The sequence below is a fragment of the Malurus melanocephalus genome, unplaced genomic scaffold, assembly GCF_030028575.1.
Source record: "Malurus melanocephalus ecotype Western Australia unplaced genomic scaffold, MMel_1.1 scaffold_178, whole genome shotgun sequence".
NCBI classification, from domain to species: domain Eukaryota; kingdom Metazoa; phylum Chordata; class Aves; order Passeriformes; family Maluridae; genus Malurus; species Malurus melanocephalus.
The window spans coordinates 848,074-868,484 of record NW_026623410.1 but is presented as its reverse complement, the minus strand read 5'-3'; the positions used below and the strand labels follow the sequence as shown (position 1 = coordinate 868,484).

The 20,411-nt window shown below is 60.7% G+C and overlaps 5 protein-coding genes across 7 annotated transcripts in view; 4 read left to right on the top strand and 1 right to left on the bottom strand.

Moving 5' to 3' along the window:
- Nucleotides 1-4,525, top strand: part of NOTCH2 (notch receptor 2) — a 73,205-nt gene extending 68,680 nt beyond the window's left edge. Inside the window, exon 32 of the mRNA XM_057372802.1 lies at nucleotides 761-4,525. Coding sequence (XP_057228785.1) covers nucleotides 761-2,101 — 1,341 coding nt within the window. The 3' untranslated portion in view covers nucleotides 2,102-4,525. The remainder of the gene's footprint in view (nucleotides 1-760) is intronic.
- A 2,809-nt stretch (nucleotides 4,526-7,334) lies between these two features.
- REG4 (regenerating family member 4) lies at nucleotides 7,335-9,245 on the top strand. Its single transcript, XM_057372800.1, has 6 exons — nucleotides 7,335-7,562; nucleotides 8,230-8,305; nucleotides 8,395-8,492; nucleotides 8,570-8,707; nucleotides 8,784-8,889; nucleotides 9,042-9,245. The coding sequence occupies exons 2-6, from the start codon at nucleotides 8,242-8,244 to the stop codon at nucleotides 9,113-9,115; spliced, it is 480 nt and encodes a 159-aa protein (XP_057228783.1). The 5' UTR covers nucleotides 7,335-7,562; nucleotides 8,230-8,241; the 3' UTR covers nucleotides 9,116-9,245.
- An 859-nt stretch (nucleotides 9,246-10,104) lies between these two features.
- On the top strand, nucleotides 10,105-13,480 carry HMGCS2 (3-hydroxy-3-methylglutaryl-CoA synthase 2). The gene is made up of 9 exons (XM_057372795.1): nucleotides 10,105-10,303; nucleotides 10,522-10,961; nucleotides 11,211-11,336; nucleotides 11,590-11,754; nucleotides 11,825-11,993; nucleotides 12,079-12,249; nucleotides 12,742-12,848; nucleotides 12,937-13,062; nucleotides 13,143-13,480. The coding sequence occupies exons 1-9, from the start codon at nucleotides 10,191-10,193 to the stop codon at nucleotides 13,247-13,249; spliced, it is 1,524 nt and encodes a 507-aa protein (XP_057228778.1). The 5' UTR covers nucleotides 10,105-10,190; the 3' UTR covers nucleotides 13,250-13,480.
- Nucleotides 13,481-13,987: 507 nt separating this feature from the next.
- Nucleotides 13,988-17,522, bottom strand: PHGDH (phosphoglycerate dehydrogenase). Its single transcript, XM_057372794.1, has 12 exons — nucleotides 17,247-17,522; nucleotides 16,858-17,009; nucleotides 16,613-16,678; nucleotides 16,480-16,534; nucleotides 16,303-16,401; nucleotides 16,069-16,201; nucleotides 15,841-15,989; nucleotides 15,470-15,622; nucleotides 15,212-15,344; nucleotides 14,918-15,045; nucleotides 14,540-14,768; nucleotides 13,988-14,292 (listed from the first exon to the last, which is right to left on the bottom strand). Exons 1-12 carry the CDS (start codon nucleotides 17,382-17,384, stop codon nucleotides 14,135-14,137), a joined length of 1,593 nt encoding a protein of 530 aa, XP_057228777.1. The 5' UTR covers nucleotides 17,385-17,522; the 3' UTR covers nucleotides 13,988-14,134.
- Nucleotides 17,523-18,170: 648 nt separating this feature from the next.
- The window catches only part of LOC130577438 (myomegalin-like), a 38,472-nt gene continuing 36,231 nt past the window's right edge, over nucleotides 18,171-20,411 (top strand). Inside the window, exons 1-2 of one of the 3 annotated variants that reach the window (XM_057372787.1) lie at nucleotides 18,171-18,687; nucleotides 20,118-20,205. In XM_057372787.1, coding sequence (XP_057228770.1) covers nucleotides 18,520-18,687; nucleotides 20,118-20,205 — 256 coding nt within the window. In that variant the 5' untranslated portion in view covers nucleotides 18,171-18,519. Of the gene's footprint in view, nucleotides 20,206-20,411 lie in introns of all 3 variants that reach the window. The other 2 variants (XM_057372785.1, XM_057372784.1) reach the window with 2 other exon arrangements.

Genomic DNA, 20,411 nt, shown 5'->3' with positions numbered 1-20,411 from the left:
CTCCAAGTGCTGGATGTTTTACAGGATTTCTGATAGGAGAGAGCAGTTCTTGTCCTCGTTTGGCCAAGTGCTGGGCATCAGTGCTGTCCTGCTTTCCTTGCAGGGAAGGGATGCATTACACAGTCAGTGGTGTGTGAGAGCAGCAGGTGCAATGCTGCTGCTGTCAAACAGCTGGATTCCAGTTAGCAGAGAGAAAGACACCTGGCAGCACAGCAGCAGTCATGTCCTGTGATGTTTCCAGGGATCTCAGTGCAGGGTGGATATGGGGGACAAGCCCATCTGACAGACTGTCTGCACTGTTCCAATGTTGTGTAGTTTCACTGTTAGCTGTGTCTTAGTCCTTGATTTCTCTCCTCTGCCTTAAGTTTCTTTTTCAGATTGCTAGGTATTGTTCAATAGATTTTAGAGCTACGAACAAGCTGCAGTTCCTTACTGGGCTGTTTCAGCATTTGCATCTTTCCCTTATAGAGGGCAATGGGAGAAAGGCACCAGGTGCTTTCACAGTCCCTCCAAGGATCTGTGGCAGAATAGTGCCCTTCCTGGTGGGACAGTAGAGTCTGTGCTCCACTGCAGTGTATGAAATCATCTGTAATCTGCCTTTTTCAGTGGGCACCTCTCAGGGTRGGTGGCACTTGGAGGCTGCTAGTGTGACACTGCATTAAGCAGCGTTTMCCAGGCTGCCATGCCATAAGGGATTGTGAGCTGTAAGTCACTCCCCCCACACTGAAGCTGCTAAAATATTTACTCTGTGTGTTTCCAGGAGGAGACTCCCCTCTTCCTTGCTGCTCGGGAAGGCAGCTTTGAAGCAGCAAAAATCTTGCTGGACCATTTTGCCAACCGAGACATCACRGACCACATGGACCGGCTGCCCCGGGACGTGGCCCAGGACCGGATGCACCACGACATCGTGCAGCTCCTCAATGAGTACAATGTGGCCCACAGCCCCGCCGGGCACCCCGGGGCCATGCTGAACTCTGCCCTCTCCCCGGTCATCTGTGGCCCCAACAGGTCCTTCCTCAACCTGAAACACGCTTCRTTAAGCAAGAAGTCACGAAAGCCGAATGCCAAAGGCATGCCCTCCAGCCTCACCAAAGATGCGAAGAGGAGAAGGAAGAAGTCCCTCAGCGAGGGCAAAGGGCAGTTTTCGGAGAGCTCAGTGACCCTGTCACCGGTGGATTCCCTGGAATCGCCCCACGCTTTTGCATCTGAACCAACCTCGTCTCCCGTGATGCCGTCGCCGGGGGTGCTGCACTCGTCGCCCAGCTCGCTGCTGACCGCTCCGTCGGTGCCGGCCGCGCACACCATGTCCTTCTCCAACCTCCACGAGCTGCAGCCCTTGGGGCGCGGGTCCGGCACAGTGCTCCCGTCCGTCAGCCAGCTGCTCTCGCAGCACAGAACCACCCCTCCCAACAGCGGGCTGGGCAGGCTGCGGCCGGCCAACGTCTCCACCGAGTGGATGAACCGCATGGAGGTGAACGAGTCRCAGTACAACGAGATGTTCGGCATGGTGCCCCAGGTGATGCATTCCCACCCCGGCGTTTCCCAGCAGGGCAGCTTGGTTCAAGCGGACGCCAAGCACCTGGGGGTGTCCAGGGAGTCTCTGCCCCCCATCATGACTTTCCAGCTGGTTCCCAAGGGCAGCATCAACCAGCAAGCGCTGCCGCAGCAGGCCCAGTCAAACTGCGCTCAGAACATGGCTGGCCCTCTTGGCTCCATGTACCAGATCCCAGATCTAGCGCAGCTGCCCAGCGCCTCGTTCTCCATGGCTGCCATCCCTCAGCAGGACGGGCAGGTGGCTCAGACGGTCCTCCCGGCCTACCACCAGTTCCAGAGCCCGATGGGGAAGTACCCCACGCCTCCCTCCCAGCACAGCTGCTACTCCTCGGCCACAGAACGGACTCCTAGCCACAACCGGCACTTACAAGGGGAGCACCCGTACCTGACTCCATCGCCCGAATCTCCGGACCAGTGGTCAAGCTCTTCCCCTCACTCAGCCTCCGACTGGTCTGACGTGGCAACCAGTCCCAGTAACAACCAGCGCGGGCCAGCGGCCGCTCACATGACGGAGCAGCAGCGGAACAACATGCAGGTGTACGCCTGAAGGCTGCCCCAGGTGCAGCCCGACTAAAGCGGACTCCAGAACTCATGAAGGTCTTCCAGGATGGAAATGAAGAACCATTTTAGTATCCAAGAGTCTTAATGAGCCCAGGATGTTCTTTCGTTGGAGGGACTGTGGTCGCTGTAGACTTGTTCGCTTTTATGCTAAACAGAGAACTGTAGAAGCTGGTGATGGAGAAGCCCAGCTGGGTCACCTCTGACCRCCTCCCATGCACCTTGGATGTGACTGCTGTCTGCACTGGATCCTCCAGTCTGCTTTTAGATACCTTCCACCGTTGCCTTGGGGAGACAGCTCTTCAGCTTAGTACATCTTGTGGTCGTTTCTCCAGAGATTTAGCCAAAACCAGCTTTGTATCCTTATTTTGTTACTCCTTCTGTTACCCACGTAACCTCTCTCTGAAGCACCTTCTACTAGTTCTCCTCGAGTTCAAGTTGCCTTGTCTTGACACAGCTCAGAGCTGCACCCACATTCCCAGATCCCCTCTTTTCCTTGTCCACTCTTGCTCAGCAAGCAAGCYGGACCTCCCAAAACACCTGCAGGTCAAGTGACAGCTCCTGTCACACAGCTTCACCCTCTCCTCTTCAAGAGCCTTTGTCTTATACAGACTCACTAACACCCCTTAGGGCTCTCACTGCCTGCTCCCCGGGTATTATGAGATTATATATACATATAGCCTTTTTAGGTTGTTTGTTTTGTTATTTTCCCTCCCGAAAACGCTGGTCTGACCTGGTCTTCCCACCACGGTGGCCTRTGGGCGCATCTCTCCATTTTGTGTGTCTCTTTCCCGAGACACCCCTGACCATTTTGACACACTACCTTCCCCGTGCCCCCCATCCTGCCAGGAGCATCCACGACTGCCTTTGTCACCCCCCATGCCAGAAGAGATGCACTGCAATGGTACAGGCATTTTGGGAAGCTTTTGGGATGAGCAGGAGTGTTTCAGAAACTGGTAACACAAGCTCCCAGCGTTCTTGCACRGTAGTCCCCTCCCCTCCATCCAGGGTGGCTGTGTGTCCTGTCCTCCAGATACCATATGCTGCCTCTTTATGGGATTATCAAGAAGTGTCAAACATGTGGTTACATGTTTGCGATGTGTGTCCTTCTGCGTCAGGAACGACATCCAGCCCTTTGAAAAGTGTCCCTTTTGCTCCAGCCCCGGCTCAGAGCTGCCTTGTCTTCCCCTCCCAGCGCAGGGAGGCCACAGCGATGACAGTTTTCCAGCAGCAGGAGCGRCGTGCCAGGAGCCAGGAGCCGAGCTGTGGCAGCAGACCAAACAGCTCAGCAGCCACTGCCTCCTGCAGTGGGTCACAGGTTTGGGGCTGTCCTCTGCTCTCAGCTCCAGCCTGTGTCCAGGTTTCCCAGCCGAGGTGCCCCACATGCTCGGGGCACGGTGGAGCTGTTGGTGCTGCGCCCCCCCCGATGGTTTTGGAGCCGTGGAAGCCAGCTGTCATCGACCTTAGACAAACAGCCGCTTTTTCTGCTTTGCTCACATGAGCAGTGCTTCTCTGAAGGGCTCCAGACCGGCCAGCAGCCCCAGTGAACATTTGTGGGGATGGTTTGCTCCTGCCTCTTCAGGGGAACGCTGCAGACACGTCTTCCAAAGAGCTCGGGGCTGCCGGCTGCTGCCAAAGGACTGAAGGCTGCTCGACTACGAGCGAGCCATCAACACCCTACCATGTACAGTATTGTCTCTGGTGTTTCTTTCCATTCTAATCAAGAGTCAAAGTTGCCTTTTTTTTTTTGTTGTTCCTAATTCCACTCAATGGTACATGAAGGCAGGGCCTCAGGAGGAGCTGGTTCCCGGGGCCGTCGTTTTGGGCTGAAGTTTTTAATTTTGTGTGTGAAGTTACTGCTTTTCACGGTGCACACAGCGTTCCCCGGCACGCTCGCTGCAGCGTGGCCTCTGAAGTTTAGCTGCAGCCGACTCAGACCTCCAGGCAGGGGCCAGCAGCCTCCCTGGGGTCTGTCCAGGTACACGTCTCACTGCAAATAATGAAGTGTTGCTACATCGATGCTAAAGAAACAAAGGGCTGTTGCTCGTTAGCCCCAAATAACCAAGTGCCTTTTTATATATGTGGCTACCTTTTACAAGATGAGTGCTTTCTGTGGAATGAAGCCGGTTCCGTGCCTGGCCTGTTAATATGATGGCCCTCTGCCTTTCTTTTTTTTTTTTTTTTTTTTTTTTTTGTTTTTTTAACTACTTGTAAAGATAATATCTCCTTAAGGTGGTATTTTATCTCGTAAGTTGTAGAGTAACCATTCACACAGCAGCATTTTCCTATATTAATGATGGAAAATATTTGCTTATTTTTACATTTTTTATAAAAGTCTTTTATGAAAATAGTTGCTGCCAAATGTATAAGCAATTTTTATCCCCAGAATAAAAAGTATGTGCCCAGTGYCYRTRTGCTGCTGTTTTCATTTGTTTTMATTTGTTTTCCTTGGTYCACTGGATTATAAAAGAATTGGGGGTGCTCTGTCTCAGCAGCATGTGAACCCCACGACTTAGCTCCACCCAAGGGAGCTGGAAGCAGCCTGGTGTGGGTGTAGCAGAAGGATTTTGGGTCTCTTGGTTGGCTGAGAAGGGGCAGTAACCCCAGGCAGCTGGGAAGGATGGGGAGGGGCTGGGATGAGCCCTTTCATAGGCACTTTGGRTAAGAGCTCTCTCGTGCCTGTGGGRTCCTGAGAAGGGCTGGGGCAATTTTGTGGCTTTTAGCAAGTGTGGGTTGGGGCAGTGGTCAGCAGAGCTGTGGATTCACTGGCTCTCTCAGGTCCTGCTTGCTTCCCTCAGCTGTTTCCTGTCCTTCCAGTAGGGAAGGGGACCCTCATCCCTGGGGCTGRGTCTGCCTCCCTTGGTTGGAATAACACCCCGAGACCATGGAGTGCAACCTTTAACCCAGCACTGCTATGTTCACCCCTAAATTATGTCCCCAAATGCCACATGCAGATGTTTTTTGAACATTCCAGAGATGGTGATTCCACCACTTTCTGGGCAGCTTGATCCAAGGCCTGACTGCCCTGACATTGACACAATTTTACCTCTTACCCAATCCAAACCACCTGCCCTGGTGCAACTTGAAGCCATTTCCTCTCACCCTGTTGTTTCTTACCTGGGAGAAGAGACCAACCCCCACCTGTCCACAGCCTCCTTTCAGGTTGTTGTAGAGAGTGATGAGGTCCCCCCTGAGCCTCCTTTACTCCATACTTWGAGCATGAAGATGTGTCATCCTCCAGCCTCTGAAACAGGGAATCAGAACTCCTCTGTGCAGGTCTCAGACTTGAAAAGCTTGACTTGAGCAATCAGAGATCAAACTGTCAGAAGCTGCTGTGCTAATTTGGAGGACAGAGGTGCCACTGGTGCTCCCCTGGCTGTTTTCCAGCTCTCGCTGCGGGCTCTGATGGAGCTGGTAGACGAATTCCGATGCTGATCTGGGGTAACGCTGCTGGGGGCATTTGMAGGGTTTAATGTTCAAACAGTGCAGCTCCTTTATCTCTCGGTAGAGCCAGCTGGGTGAGTCCAAACCTCCGGCAGGCATTCGTCCGTGTTCTCCCGCAGCTCACACATCTGTGCCAAAGTTTAGCGAGCTCTGCCGAGCCCCTGGCACTGAGGGTACTGGTGCTCAGGCTGAGACTTGAACTGTGTCTCCTCGGGATGGCTCCTGCCTCTTCCCCAGCCTGGGATGGCCAGGAGCTTGTGGAAACTTGTTGATGCTTCCAAATGTGCCTAACTGAACCATCCAGGCATGGAGGCACGGCATCCCTTATCTAACTGAGTAGCGGAGGAGCCTCAGGCTCTTTTGGGGAGGTTTTTCACTGTTTTTCATACAGCAAGGGTGGAGCCCTGTTTTCTGGGGAGTTGCTGTGTTTGCARGGTTCCCCCATTGATCGGGGCAGCTGATGGGTGGCAGGTTGTTTCTCTCAGAGCTGATAGCAGGTGGCAGCTGTGTTTGGACACGAGAAGGTTTTGCCCCTTGGATCCCGGAGGGTGCATAGCGAGAACAGCAGCTCTGTGCCGGCTGTGTGGGTGARGGAGATGGGTCTGATCCTCCTCCCTCCCCGGGGCAGGAGCCAGACCTGCCTCTGCACGCCGGTGTGGGTGTAGCAGCGTTCACTGCTGCGTGTTTTGGCAAAAGGAGGAGATCCCACAGCAGATCATGGGGTTCCATGGCCCGAGCCTGACAGCAAGCCCTGCATGTGGGGAGAAGTGGGGCTCAGCCCTGGCTCTGCATCSTCTGCAGGCAGCTGCCTCCTGGGTCACCCTGATGCTGGTGAGCATAAAGGGCAGCTCCTCTCCTCACCCTGGCCTCCACCAAGGGTTTGTGGAAGGAGAACCAGGCATTGGCTGGAGCTGGCAGCAGCAGAGTGCTGGGCAGGAGCTGGCAGCTCCGCAGGAGCCTCAGGACAGGCGGCAGGATGAGCTTTCAAAGCCGCTCTGGTCCACCAGGATGAGCTTTCAAAGCTCCGCTCTGGAGCCAGCACAGCCACCTGCTCCGTGGTGGCAGCAGGGACGTGGAGAACTCCAGCTGCCTCCCGCAGKTGCAGAGGACACCCCGAGGCGAGGAGCAAGGACCATGGCCGAGAAGGCTGTGCCAGACCCTGCCAAGGGCTGCAGTGCGGGGGCCAGGGGCTCCTCTTTGTGGCTGCAGTGCGGGGCCAGGGGCTCATCTCTGTGGCTGCATGACCACAGAAGCCTCCCCGGGCCGGGGCTGCAGGGACCCGCCTGGGGCAGGGACAGTGGGGGCTGCCCCGAGGGGACACAGAGTGACAGAGCCCTGCGTCACCGCCGGGCTGGGCAGCGTCCCCGCTATCTGATGGCACCGCCAGCCCCCGGCTGCAGGCTGTTCCCACATCCCGGCGTCCCGCATGCTGCTCGCAAACATCCCCCGGCAGTTCAAACAAGGGCGGTGTGTGGGTGACGCATGGCACAGCGGGGCAGGGCACGGGGCCCGGCCGGGTGCCATCCCTCGGTGGGGACACGGGCAGTGCCAGGGGGTCGGACCCACGGCCTGGCTGCTGGCAGTGGGGATGCTCTGGCCGGGATCAGGGGATCAACCCCGGGGTTCATCCCAGCCGGGCCCCGGGCAATTTCAGGGCTGGCCCAGAGGGCATCTCTGCCATGTGCCAGGCTGCTGAAGGTTGGAAGATTGTATCGGTATCGCGGGAGCAATTAATGATAATTGCCGGGGGTTTATTGACCAACTAGGACAGGTTCTTCCTGTCTGCTTCTGGAGATATGTTAAATGCAAACAGAGTGGAGATTAGGGCAATTTTCCAGCGACGCGGGGGGGACAGAGGGGTGTCAGCAGTAAGATTTTTATGGTGAGAATCACCTGAGTTGGRCAAACACAGATGCTGGTGAGCACCAGACTATAAAGGGCAGCTCCTCTCTCCTCTCCCTGTGACCCTCGACAAGCCGCTACTCCGCACCATCTCGGGACAGCAGGTGAGGAAGAGGAGCCTCCCAAGGSAGCTGGGGCCTCGGGATGCTCAGAGCTGCCTCGCGGTCCCTGTCTGTGCCAGCTCCCGGGGGAGCTGAGCTCTGCCCTCGCCGGATGGAGCAGCCTGTGATAATGCATTTTTCAGCCCTGCGTTGATTTTTCTCGCTGCTTCTTTGAGGGGAAGACGAGCTGAGTCTGCAGATCGACCCAGCGCCCGGGGATTAGCCCAGATAAAGGGAGCTGCGCTGATGTGGCCGATTTGCCTCCCCAGCCTGGGCAGCGCTACGAGCTCAGGGCACGAAAACGCCGCCGTTCACATTGTGCCTGCGGCTCCCCGGCTCTGCCTGTGCTGCTGCTGCTGCTGCACCGGGGCAGGGCTGGGGGACCCCACCCGTGTCCCTGACAGCGCTCTCCCCTTGTGCCCACACAGCTTGGCTCTCCCAGATTCCTCCTGGTGGGGCCAGGGTAACCTGTTACCAGTGGGGATGGGCACCCCGAGCCATGCCGCGGGGTTCAGGCGTGGGGCAGTGACCTGAGCCGGGGAGTAGGGAGGGAGGCACAGCCTGTCATCTCCTCCAGGAGGCTCAGAGAGGCCAGGGTCAGCCCACAGCAGAGCAGGGTGGCATCCCCTGTCCCCCAGGGACCTTGTGTGACCCTGCCGAGCCTTTTCAGGGAGCAAGGAGGATGATGGCAGCGGCCAGACTCGCCCTCCTGCTGCTGGGCTGCGTGGGGCTCCTGCGGCCGGTCGGTGAGTGCCGCGGCTCGGGGTCGGGAGGGAGCCGCGCTCCTCTCCAGGCCGTCCCTCATTCATCGCTGCCCTCCGCTCTCCCCCGACAGATGCCAGGTACATAAACTACTGCCCCGACGGCTGGTCCTACTACAAGCTCGGCTGCTTCAAATACTTCCGTGAGCCCCTCACCTGGGACGAGGCTGAGGTAAGCCCGGCGCGGTACCTCCCCAGGGAGCTCCCCGAATGGCGGAGGCGCCCTGGCACTGACAGCTCTCCCCGCAGAGGCAGTGCCAGAACACCCAGAAAGGAGCCCACCTGGCCTGGGTGGAGGAGCCCCGCGAAGCTAGCACCCTGAGGAGAGCCATCTCCTACTACCAACGCGTGGAATCCGTCTGGATTGGCCTCCAACGGGACAGAGAGGTGAGGAGTGGCGGCAGGGGTGATGGGGGGCTGGGKACAGCAGGGCAGTGCCTCTGAACCCCCTGTCCCCGCACAGAGCCAGACCTGGCAGTGGACAAATGGRAATAAATACAGCCTCGCCAGTGGGATCCCTGGGAACAGTGCCCGAGGCGGGGCCTGCGCCATGCTGACCCACCAGAGCAGTGAGTGCCCCGTCCCTGCATCCACCTGCGGCGCCTGGGCTTGGCCGGCATTGCCGCGCCTCCCTCCCGCTCCAGGTCCCATCCCTTGGAGGGCACAGCTGGTGCCCGTCCTCACCGCGGCCCCGCCAACCCCCTGCCCGTCTCTCCCGCAGGTTTCACTCTCTGGTCCAGCKCCGAGTGCTCCCGGGAGCATCCCTACGTCTGCAAGTTCTACCCCTTGCACTGAGCACAGCCCCTGGCCTGTGGGGGACCCTGCGCCCGCGATGTCCCTCCCGTGCCACCTCTGCTCCCTTCCCCACAATTMCTATAAATATATCTATAAAAAAAGAAGCACACAAGTGCTGCGTGAGCTTGGTGCTGATGCAAAGCCCTGGGCTGCCCCGGGAGWGAGAGAGGCTCTGCCACAGCTCCTTGAACTTCCCGGCTTCCCGGGGCAGAGCTGTTTGGGGATGAGTTCCCAGGAGCTGTGGGGCCAGTGGCTCTTCCCGGCTGAGCACTCGTGTTTGCTCATACCAGCGCTCGGGTGCCAAATACAACAGGTGTCCCTGGGGAGCAGGTGGAGGGGACAGGAGTGTCCCCAGCATGYGGACATGGAGACCTGGGGCACCGTGGAGCCGCCACCCGAGATGTGGGTGGGGGTGGGAGCTGTCGTGGGTGTGCAGGCATGGGGACRGGTGGTCCCCCAGATGCAGCTCCACAGGGATCTGAGGGCTGCAGCACTGCCCCATGGCCATGTTGACAGCAGCGCTGGGACCAAAGGTCCCCTTTTGTGTCACTGTTATGTTGCCACAGGCGTCACGTGGCTGTTTGCTCTGCTGCTTTGAAGATGGCTCTGCCCCCACTCAGCTCATGGGGTTTTCACCCCCTCAGAGCTGCGGCACATGTCAGATGTGGACTGCGTCCCGGGCAGCTCGGATGGTGCCGGCCCCAAAGCCGGGCCGCCCTCTGCTCCCTCCCCGTGCCCGCTGCGCAGTGCCCGCAGCTGAGCCTGGCACCGGAGCTGCCGCTGCCCCAGGGCACGGACAGCGGGACCGCGGGACAGCCCGTCCCTTTGCTCCGTCCCGCTGCTCCCTGTGCGTGTGCCCAGGCTTCGGGACACAAGACGGAGCCCTCTCGCAAGCTCCCCCCTCCGCAGCTCCGCTGCCCCTGCCGTGTTGGCTGGCGCTCGGTGACCTTTGAGCGCCAGGGTCCGGCAGGCTGATAAAGGCCGGGAGGGCTGTGCCGAGCTGCCCACGCAGTTTATAAAAGCACTAGGCGAGGCCATCTGTCCGGCCGGCCGTCCCTTCGTCCGTGCAGCAGAGATGTTGCGCTTGGTCGGGCGCGCYGCACGCTGCTGGGGGGTGAGGTGGGCATCGCCGGGGCCGGAGCGGGCACCCCAGGGCACCCAGCATCCCACGGCTTGGCAGAGGGCATGGTGAGCATCCACACGGATCGGGGGCTGGACACATGGCCATGGTGGGGGTGGAGAAGCCTTGCTGGGGAAGGGGAGCGTCTCCCTCCTTCCCGCAGCGCTGCCAGGCACGGGGATTTGGGGTGCTCCCAGTCCGGGCTCCTCGCTGGTGGCATCTCCCCGGGGCCACCCTGTGTCCCCAAGGCTGCCATGGGATTGTCACCACTCCCTCTGCCCCACAGCCTCTCCAGTGCTGCTGGGACAGGTGCCTGGCCCAAGGATGTGGGCATCCTGGCCCTGGAGGTGTACTTCCCTGCCCAGTACGTGGATCAGGAGGAGCTGGAGCGGTTTGACGGCGTGGAGGCCGGCAAGTACACGCGGGGCTTGGGCCAGAAGCAGATGGGCTTCTGCGCCGCCCACGAGGACATCAACTCGCTGTGCCTGACGGTGGTGCAGCGGCTGGTGGAGCGCGGGCGCCTCTCCTGGGACTCCATCGGCCGCCTGGAGGTGGGCACTGAGACCGTCATCGACAAGTCCAAGGCCGTCAAGACMGTCCTCATGCAGCTTTTCCATGACTCGGGCAACACCGACGTGGAGGGCATCGACACCACCAACGCCTGCTACGGCGGCACGGCCTCGCTCTTCAATGCGGCCGCCTGGGTGGAGTCCAGTGCCTGGGATGGTGAGTGCAGCYGTGGGGCTGGATGCTGGGTGGATGCCATGGGGTAGGGGAAGGAGGCAGAAGGTGGCCTGAAACCCAAAGTTGCTCCCACTTTAAAGGGAGCCAGTGCCCCGCCAGGCTCTCCATCACCCCTGTTTCTTGTCCACCTTGGTGTGACACCTGGCAGCGTGGAGATGGGAATACATGAGGGCTGTGGGATGGAGGCTTCCACCCACGGGTGTCACTGCCAGTCCCTCTGTCCTCCCTCAGGTCGCTACGCCGTGGTGGTGTGCGGGGACATCGCCGTCTACGCCACCGGGAACGCGCGGCCCACAGGAGGGGCCGGTGCCATCGCCATGCTGGTGGGACCCAACGCCCCGCTGGTGCTGGAGAGAGGTCAGTGTGGTGAGACCCTGGGGATGGTGAGCTGATGGGTGCTGTCCCTGGGGGCCACACATCTGTGTCCCAGCCATGGGATCCTGCTGGACACTCCAGGATCCCAGCTGGCCACATCCCTGTGGGCACCATGGAATGACTCAGGGAGGCTGTTGCATATTGGGCATGGCATGGCAGGCAGCACCCTGGGTGTTTGCTTTGGGGCTGGGACCTCCCGATCCTCCCTGACTGTGGGCTTTCCCCATGCCCCCAGGCCTGCGTGGAACCCACATGGAGCACGCCTACGACTTCTACAAACCCAACCTGTCCTCGGAGTACCCGGTGGTGGACGGGCAGCTCTCCATCCAGTGCTACCTGCGGGCCCTGGACCGCTGCTACGCCGTGTACCGGCGGAAGGCGGAGGCCCAGTGGAAGCAGAGTAAGTGGCAGCACCCCCGAGGTGCCCACGGCATCCCCCTGGATGCTGATGGCYCCATGTCCCCTCCCAGCTGGCATCCAGAAGCCCTTCACCCTCGACGAGTTCAAGTACATCATCTTCCACTCRCCCTTCTGCAAGCTGGTGCAGAAATCCGTGGGGCGGCTGCTGCTGAACGACTTCCTGGCCTCCCCCAACCCCGACACGGCCTCTGGCCTCTACAAGGGGCTGCAGTCCTTCCGGTGGGTCCCTGCACCCTGTCCCCTGTCCCTGGGCCCAGCCAGGGCTGTGCTGCTCGGGGGTCCCAGCTGCTCTCTCTCTGGGCAGYGGTCTGAAGCTGGAGGACACCTACTCCAGCAAGGAGGTGGAGAAGGCATTCCAGACAGCCAGCCAGGACATCTTCAACCAGAAGACCAAGCCCTCCCTGCTCCTCTCTTCCCGCAACGGCAACATGTACACACCATCCATGTATGGCTGCCTGGCCTCCCTCCTGTCACAGTGAGTCCCCAAAATGCTGGCTTGGGGAGAGGAAGGAGGGCATTTTGGCTGGATAGAGGGGCAGCACTCATGTCCCAGCACTCATCTCTCCCAGCCTCAACAGGGACCCGGTGCTTTCATTGCACACAACCCCCACCATGGATGCATCCTGCTCCWCGCCATCTCCCTGCCAGCCTTTTCRTCCCAGCTTGCTGGATCTGGGCCAGTGCATAAAGCCCTTCTGTCATCAAYAGGAGGATGAAAACCCCTGTTGTCRTGCCCGGTAGAATGAGTGACCCCATGGGAAAGGAGTCATGGGAACAGACAGGCTCTGGGGGGAACAAAAGCCCTGTCCTGGGGCTTCTGGCACCGCTGCATTCCAGGGCCACACRCCCTCAGAAATATGGCCCTGTGGCCCAGGGATCCTCCTGCCTGCAAAGGATGCATCCCCCAAYGCTGCCCCCAGTACCCCCATGTCCCCCTCACCCCAAATGTCCTCCAACCCCCCTGCAGGTGCTCGGCACGGGACCTGGCCGGCTCCCGGATCGGTGCCTTCTCCTACGGCTCGGGACTGGCYGCCAGCCTGTTCTCCTTCCGCGTCTCGCAGGACGCGGCCCCAGGTGAGCCCCGSGGGAGGGAGGGCGGCGTGGGGCTGTGGGGCCAGGGCTGCCCGCTGTGCCATCTCACACGCGGGGTGCCTGTTGCCAGGCTCGCCCCTGGACAAGCTGGTGTCCAGCCTGGCTGACCTGCCCGCTCGCCTGGACTCCCGCAAGCGCGTGGCCCCGCAGGACTTCGCCGAGATCATGAAGCGACGGGAGGAAACCCATCACTTGGGTGAGTGGGGTCGGGGGGATGTGACCCTGCCCTGCTGGGACCCTACAACAGCCCTGAGCATCCCTGCCTTCTCCCTGCAGCCGACCATGCTCCCCACGGCTCCCAGGCGGATCTCTTCCCCGGGACCTGGTACCTGACACGGGTGGATTCCAAGTACCGCCGCGAATACGCCAGGAAGCCCATCTAGAGTGGGATCACCAGAGTGGTGAGCCCCGGGGAGGGGATGCTCTCTTTCCTGCTGTCATCCCTGTTCATCCCCACATCCGGGGCTGGCCTCTGTGGGAAACTTCACTTTGGATGGCTGGGAAGCGGCCAGTGGCGACTCGGGCCCCAGAGCTGTTGGAGATGGYGGCATCTTTTGCAAACACCTGGGCAGTGCCAGGGAATAAAGGTGTGGATGGGAGGGGGCAGCAGCCCAGCTCTGGCTCCTGGTCTTGAGTGGTCTTCTCCTGCCCCAGGTCCCTCCCTCTTAGCAATTGTTGGTCTGGATCGCAGCCAGTAATGGGATTTGTTCCATGGCCACCTGCCCTGTTAGACACGTGGCTCAGTATCCCCCATTTCCCCAGGATGGGAGCGTGCCCTGACATTTTGTGGGAGCCAAGTAAGCCCCCACCTCCCAGTCTCCAGTTTGGGGGTGGTAAGATGGCATTTTCCCCACGATGACATTAAATTGAAACATCCTCATGGCCAAACCCGTGGGCAGGAGGGCGCAGGGGCTCACGGGAGGGCTCATCCCCCTGGCAGCAATGCTCTCTGGGCCGTGTCCCAGCACAGGACTGTGGCCAGACAGGRCCTCGGCAGCCACAGAGACCTTTGCACCCTTCAGCAAACAGCAGCAGGGCTGGGGAGCAGCAGGGGCAGGAGGGAGGGGGTTTGGGGTTGAGGACAAAGGACTGCACAGACAAGAYACCACAGGCCAGACAGGTTCTCTCTTCTTCTAGACCCTTTATTGAGTGTGGGGCCACCCCAAGCCCAGTGTGGAGGTCAGGGATGCCCACGTTCAATGCTTCCCCAGCTGGGGGAGGGTCCAGGTGCTGCAGCCGTGGGGAGAGTCCCTGTGGGCAGGCAGGGTCTACAGCAAGTGGAGCTGGAAGGTTTCCGTGACACGTGGCTTCAGCTCACTGAGGTTGGACAGCGGGGCTGAGAGCCCCACAACGCTCCACTGCTCCCCTGCCACCGTGCTGGAGCTGTGGTAGAACAGCAGCTGGGCCCCTGCCTTGCTCAGCAGTCCTGGAGAGGAGGACAGGAATTAGGGACCGCAGTGGGAGCTGAGCCTCTGCTCACCCCAGCACCCTCAGAGGTCCACGATGCCCCTTCTTCCCCCACCCCAAGTCCTTTTGCTCCACACCACACAACCCCCGGCCCAAACCCCACATCCATCTCTCCAGGCAGCATCTGCTGCAGCAGGGACTCAGCTCTAGGTCGGATGCAGGAGTTCCCCAGGCTGTCCTGTGGCTCGGGGCTGACAGGGACTCACCGGTCAGCGTGGCCAGAGCACTGGCATCGGAGGCTTTGGCTCTGTAGATGAGGAGTGGGCCGCACAGCGGGGCAGGCTGCTTGAAGGTGGCCCCGTTGATCTCCCGCAGCACTGGGGTGCTGCCCTGCACCGTCCCYGTCACTTGGTGCGGGGTGCCCTGCAGGGACACCTGCACCAGGCCAGTGCTGCTGTCGGGCTCAGGGGCCACATCACTGTGGGTGGTTGTGACCTGCCAGAGAGACACGGCCACTCAGTGTCCAGGTCCTGGGAGTGGCAGGGGGCAGGGAAGGGACATCCTTGGAGGCACCCCAGGGAGCACCCAGCTTTCCCCAGGCTCCCGCTGCTTGGGTGAGGTGCAGAGCCCGGGTGTCCACGCACCTTCAGCCCAGCCTCTTGGGCCAGCAGTGTGGCGTTCACCAGGGTCACCTCCTTCTGTGGCCCTCCAGCCAGCATGCCCGCGGCCACGGCAGGCGTCAGGTAGCTCCCAGCCTCCTTCAGGGCTGTCCCTGGGGTGCAGAGAGGAGGGGTGGATGGGCCAGCTGGTCCTTCCACCCACCCAGTCCATCCACCCATCCATCCCTGCACACCCTCAGGCTCCAATCCCACTGTCAGCCACCTTCCTGTCTATCTTTYCTCCTGCCTGCCCCTCGTGGTTCCCCCACTCAGGCTCACCTAGGGTGCACACCTGCACRTTGCCCTGCACTTGCTTGCCCGCTGTGCGCAGCACCGTGCCCAGGCCCCTGGCCAGGGCGATCCAGGGCTTGGTGTGGGGTGAGAAAGCCTTGCTGAGAGCCTGCCCGTTAACCTGCATGAGAGAGTGAGCGGTGAGACCCTGCCAGGGATCACACACGGAGCATTGCTCCCAGTGCACCCATGTGCTACGGCTGGGGAAACTGAGGCCCGGAGGCCAGGTGCTGCAGGGGCACTCACTACGCCGGTCAGCCCCTTGCCCGTGGCCATGTCCACGATCTGCATGGCGATTTCCTTGCCRCAGCGGCTCTGTGCCTCCCGTGTGCTGGCGCCCAGGTGTGGGCAGGAGATGACGTTGGGGTGGTTCACCAGGTCACGGTCCTTTGGGGGCTCCTGCAGACACAGGCCCGTCCTGCCATCAGCTCCAGCACCGCCCTGGGGGCTCAGGGCAGGGGGTGTTTACCCCACCTCCTTTGCAAGCAGGGAAGATGAGGAGGGCTGTCCATGGCCCCAGCCCCAAGGGGTTTGCCAGGCTGCCCTGCCTTGGCTTGGGAAAAGTTGAGGTGAGGCTGAGACAAAGCCAAGCTCAGGGCTCCCCACAGCCCCCTCACCTGTGTGAAGACATCGAGGGCGGCCCCACCGCACTGCCCCGACTGCAGCGCCCGCAGCAAGGCGCCCTCGTCCACGATGCCACCRCGGGCACAGTTGACCACCTGCACGCCACGGCGGCACTTGGCAAAGGTGCTGTCGTTCAGGAGCCCTGCAGAAGGAGGGCTGTGAGCAGCAGGGGGCTGCCCCAGCTCTCCCCAAACCTCCCTGTGCCCGTGCCCGCTCCATACCCGTGGTGGAGGGCAGCAGTGGCGTGTGCACCGTGATGAAGTCACAGCGGGGCCAGATCTGCTCCAGTGGCAACTGCTCCACGCCAAAGGTGGCTGAGACRTCGGGGGTGATGATGGGGTCGTAGCCTATGGTCTGAGGCAAAGCAGGCACTCACTCCTGCAGCCTGGCAYGTGGCTCTGGCCAGGTCAGGGAGGTCTGTGCCACCCATCACTCCTCCATTCCCATGTCCTTACCTTCATGCCAAAAGCCTGCATGCGGGTGGCCACCTCCCTGCCGATGCGTCCCAGCCCCAGCACGGCCAGTGTCTTCCCRTTCAGCTCCATGCCCATGTACTGGGGAGCAGAGGGAGGGTGAGGCAGTACCCCCAACGCGGGCACCCACCACCCAGAGGTGCTTCACCTGCCTCCTACCTTCTTACGGTCCCACTTGCCCTCCTTCATGGAGGCGGCTGCCTGCGGGATCTGCCTAAAGAGGAGGCTGTGCTCAGTGCGGGGCAGGGGCTATAGGGCACACATCCATATCCCCATCCTGCCCAGTGCTCACCTGGCCAAGCTCAGGATCATSCCACAGGTGAGCTCGGCGGCGCTGAGGCTGTTCCCAGTGGGTGTGCTGGGGATGGAGAGTGGTGTCACTGGTGTGTCCCCCAGGGTGACAGGGTCTGTGCCCCGTGAGGATGGAGACACACACAGAGGTGCCAGGGGTGCCGTGGATCGGGAGGGCACCCAACTGCAGCCTCCCCTGCCTCCCCAGGATCACGAGCAGGGATGTCCCCATACTGCTGCTCTTACTTCATCACCAGGACGCCCTTCCTGGTGGCTGCCTCCACGTCCACATTGTCCACGCCAGTGCCAGCTCTGCCCACCACCTGCAGCCTCTCTGCCGCCTCCAGCACCTCGGCCGTGACTTTGGTGGCCGAGCGGACGATGAGCCCATCGCAGTCCTAAGGGGTGACACACACGGCGAGTGGCACCGGGGCCGGGGCCGGTGGTCCCGGGTGAATCACGGGATGTGGACAGCGGCTACGGGGTCCGGGATCGCCGTGCGAAACCGGCCGGGCTCTTGCATCAGACGGGAGGCGGGGACCAGTCAAGGGGGTCCGCTGCCACCCGGGACCGCCGGCCCGCACCCACCCATGCACTCAGCCACCCACCCACGCRTGGGTGCAGCCCTTCCTCACCTTGATCTCCCGCAGCAGCTCCTCCTTGCTCAGCCCGGGCTTCTCCAGCACCCGGATCCCGCCGGCCTGCAGGATCTCCCGGCAGCAGGGGTCCARGCTTTCGCTGATCAGCACTTTCTGCACCTTGCCCAGTGCCATGGCGGGAGCGGGCCCGACGGGACGGGGATGGACCGGACGGGACGGGGGTGCCGGCTCTCTCCGCACGCCGCCGAGAGGCTGCTGCTGCCCCTCCGCCGCGCTAAAAGAGCTGCGAGCGGTGCACGTTTTTCGGGCTCATTGGGTCCCGTGTCCATAATCCCACCTCCTTCCCTTCCCCTCCCCGCCCCAGCCCGCCCGGTCCCCCCCTTCATCCCCCCCGCCCCCGGGGGGAGGGAGAGAGGAGGCGGGGGTTATGGGGCCGGGACTGGGCCGGGCCCCCCAGCAGCCCCAGAGCAAGGGAAAGGGGTGCCCCGCCAGGACCCTGTGGGTCGGAGACTGCGGGGCAGCGTGTCCCGACCCTGCGCACCGCGTCCGTGCCTCAGTTTCCCTGTCCCACATATCACAACTCAGGAAGGCAGAAAGGGGACGGCAGTGGCAGTGGCAGCCACGATGGTGCGGGTGGTTCCCCATAAAGCTGGGGGTGCCGCTGCCAGAGAGCAGCSCGGCCCCAGACCGTGGCGAGCCTAGTCAAGCCCTCCCCAGCTCGCCCAGAAATGGGGGTTCCCCGGATCCCACAGCTCAGAAGWGAGGCAGTGCCATGGCCCCTGCCCACCCCCGACTTCGTGCCCACTGTTGAGCAATGCCCCTGATAAGGGGCCGGGAGCATGGGGCCAGCCCTGGCCACTGGCTCCCAATGACGTGGGGYGCATGGGAGCCACCCAGCAAACGCCCTCCATGGGGCAAGAGCCACGTGGCTGCATCCAGTGACCTCGCAGTGGGAAGTGCTGGCCCTGGCACACGATGGTGGGGTGTCCATGAGACCGGGCACAGCCCAGCATGTGGATGGCAAGTGATAGAGGGYATCCCCTCGTCCATGAGGCCAAACCTTCACAGGGCACCTGGACCAGACTCACCCCATAGGGAGCAGCGTCTGGCCCTACCTTCCACCGCTTTCCATGCACTGGGGGTGGGCACCACAGACCCAGCGCTCCCAAGAAGTGTCCTAATAGGATTGGGCCCTTCCTCAAGTAGCAGGTCTGGACCAAACTGCCCTGTGTGACATCTGGAGGCTGTTAMACCGAGCAGAGCCCAAGTGCTGGACCTGTCCCAGCAGAGAGGAGGTGGCCGGRATAGGATGAGCTCCTCGGTGCAGACAGCGCAGCTGAGGTGGGAGAGCCCAGCACTGCGCACACCGTGCAGCAATGGACAGCGCGGCACCACCGACAGCCGGTGCTACACTGCAGCCACAGCCAGGAACAACCGTGACGCCAGAGCGGCCAAAGTCCAGGGCGGCCAGCGCAGGGTGAGAGATGCGGTCAAGGGCAGCGGCTGGTGAAATCTGCAGCGGCCCCGAAACGGCCCCTCGGCACAAAACTGTCACTGGCACAGAGCCCGTCTCCAGCGTGGCGTGGGCTGGGGGCACCCCCACTGCGGCATTTGCTGTGGGTGCGACACGACGACACGACCCGCTGTCCCACAGCCCTTGGCACAGCCAGGCGCCGGCCCCGGCCTCTGCTTTAGCCATTAGGASCTCGCTCAAGGTGCCCGGAGAACAMATCGGCACCTGGAATCCCGGCGCCCTGCTCCCCGCGCCGGCACCGCCCGGGCTTGCCCAGCGCCTCCGTGGCTCCCCTCCCACGCCTGTGGCATGTTTGTGCGGAGGACACGCGTGGCCAAGCCACCGCCGCCTGTGACAGCGCATTTGCCGGCTTTTCCCGGCCAGCTGGTGCCCTCTCCTGGGGATTGTGGCCAGAGGCGCAGCCCCACGGCACCTCGACTCTCGCCGGGGGCGTGCTGGGACACTGGGGGTGCTGGCGGGGTGGCAGTGCCAGCAGGCATGTCCCCCCACTCCTTGCCCTCCAAGAGAGCCAAATGGAGGGGACCCAAAGGTTGGAGGGGTCCCAAATCTGGCAGGGCCAGCAGCATGGGTGCCCCAGAGGACATGGGCTGTGGTAGCTGATGAACCGCAACCGGGATGGAGTGTGGGGGTTATTCAGGCACCCCTCTGCTGACCCCATTGGTATCAGGTGTTGAGTTTAGAGTAAGAAATTTGGCAGAAAATACACCCACCTGTGCTCCAGCTGGTCTTGACAGATCAGAATGCTGGGGCCAGCTGAGCTTAATTTCTGAGTACAGCCAATTTGGCACTATGGGTCTGGTTGTGTTCAGTAGGAAATTGCATGAGTACAGCCTCACACAAATAGTGCAGCTTATTAATTTAACACCATAGGTTCACTCATGTTCCATAAGAAGTTTCAGGATCCCAAATTCATGGATAGTGCAGTTTATCAAAGCAGCAGAAATACAAATACAGAATTGCTGTTGATAAATGCAGAGATTGCAATAGAGCTCCAACAATAATCATAATGTTGTGTTAACCAGGCTAATGATGATAACAATTGTATGCAGAATCTTACTACGAAGGTGTCCCCATTTGGGAAGAGGGAGAGGGGAGTAGCCCATTGACTGTCTCCAAGGTATTTTTGGGTCTTCCTCCTAACCAGGAAAAATTTCTACCCTCCTYATTTACAGCCCGAACTCCCCTGACTCCTATGTTACGTAGGGCACAACCTAAGCGGAGAGTATAGAGCTACATCCGTGGTACTATGTACCATTAAGCTTATTAAGGGAGTGTATTTTAATATTTAAATGGCCCTTAATCAGAAAAAAATTACTTTTTTGGCCACGGTGTCCTCCAAATTTCTGGTCATATGACTTTGTTCCGTTTGTCAGAGCCAAAGGAGAACCATCCCATCACCACAGGACCTCCTCCTTCAGCCAAATTTCTTGCCACCAGCTCTGTGGATCTCCATCCGTGCAGGTAACACAGAGGATATGGATAGTAACCCTTAGCCCCTGCCAGGCTCCTTGGTCATCATTTCACACAAGGGTCCTGGGCAGGCTCTGCTTGGTGGCCATGGGGTGTTGGGGTGGCCATGGGGGYAGTTGCAGGACAGAGGACACTGGGGTCCAGCAAGAGGAAATTGGGAGGAGGGTCCCTGCAAAGAGGATGGGTCTGGGGGAGAA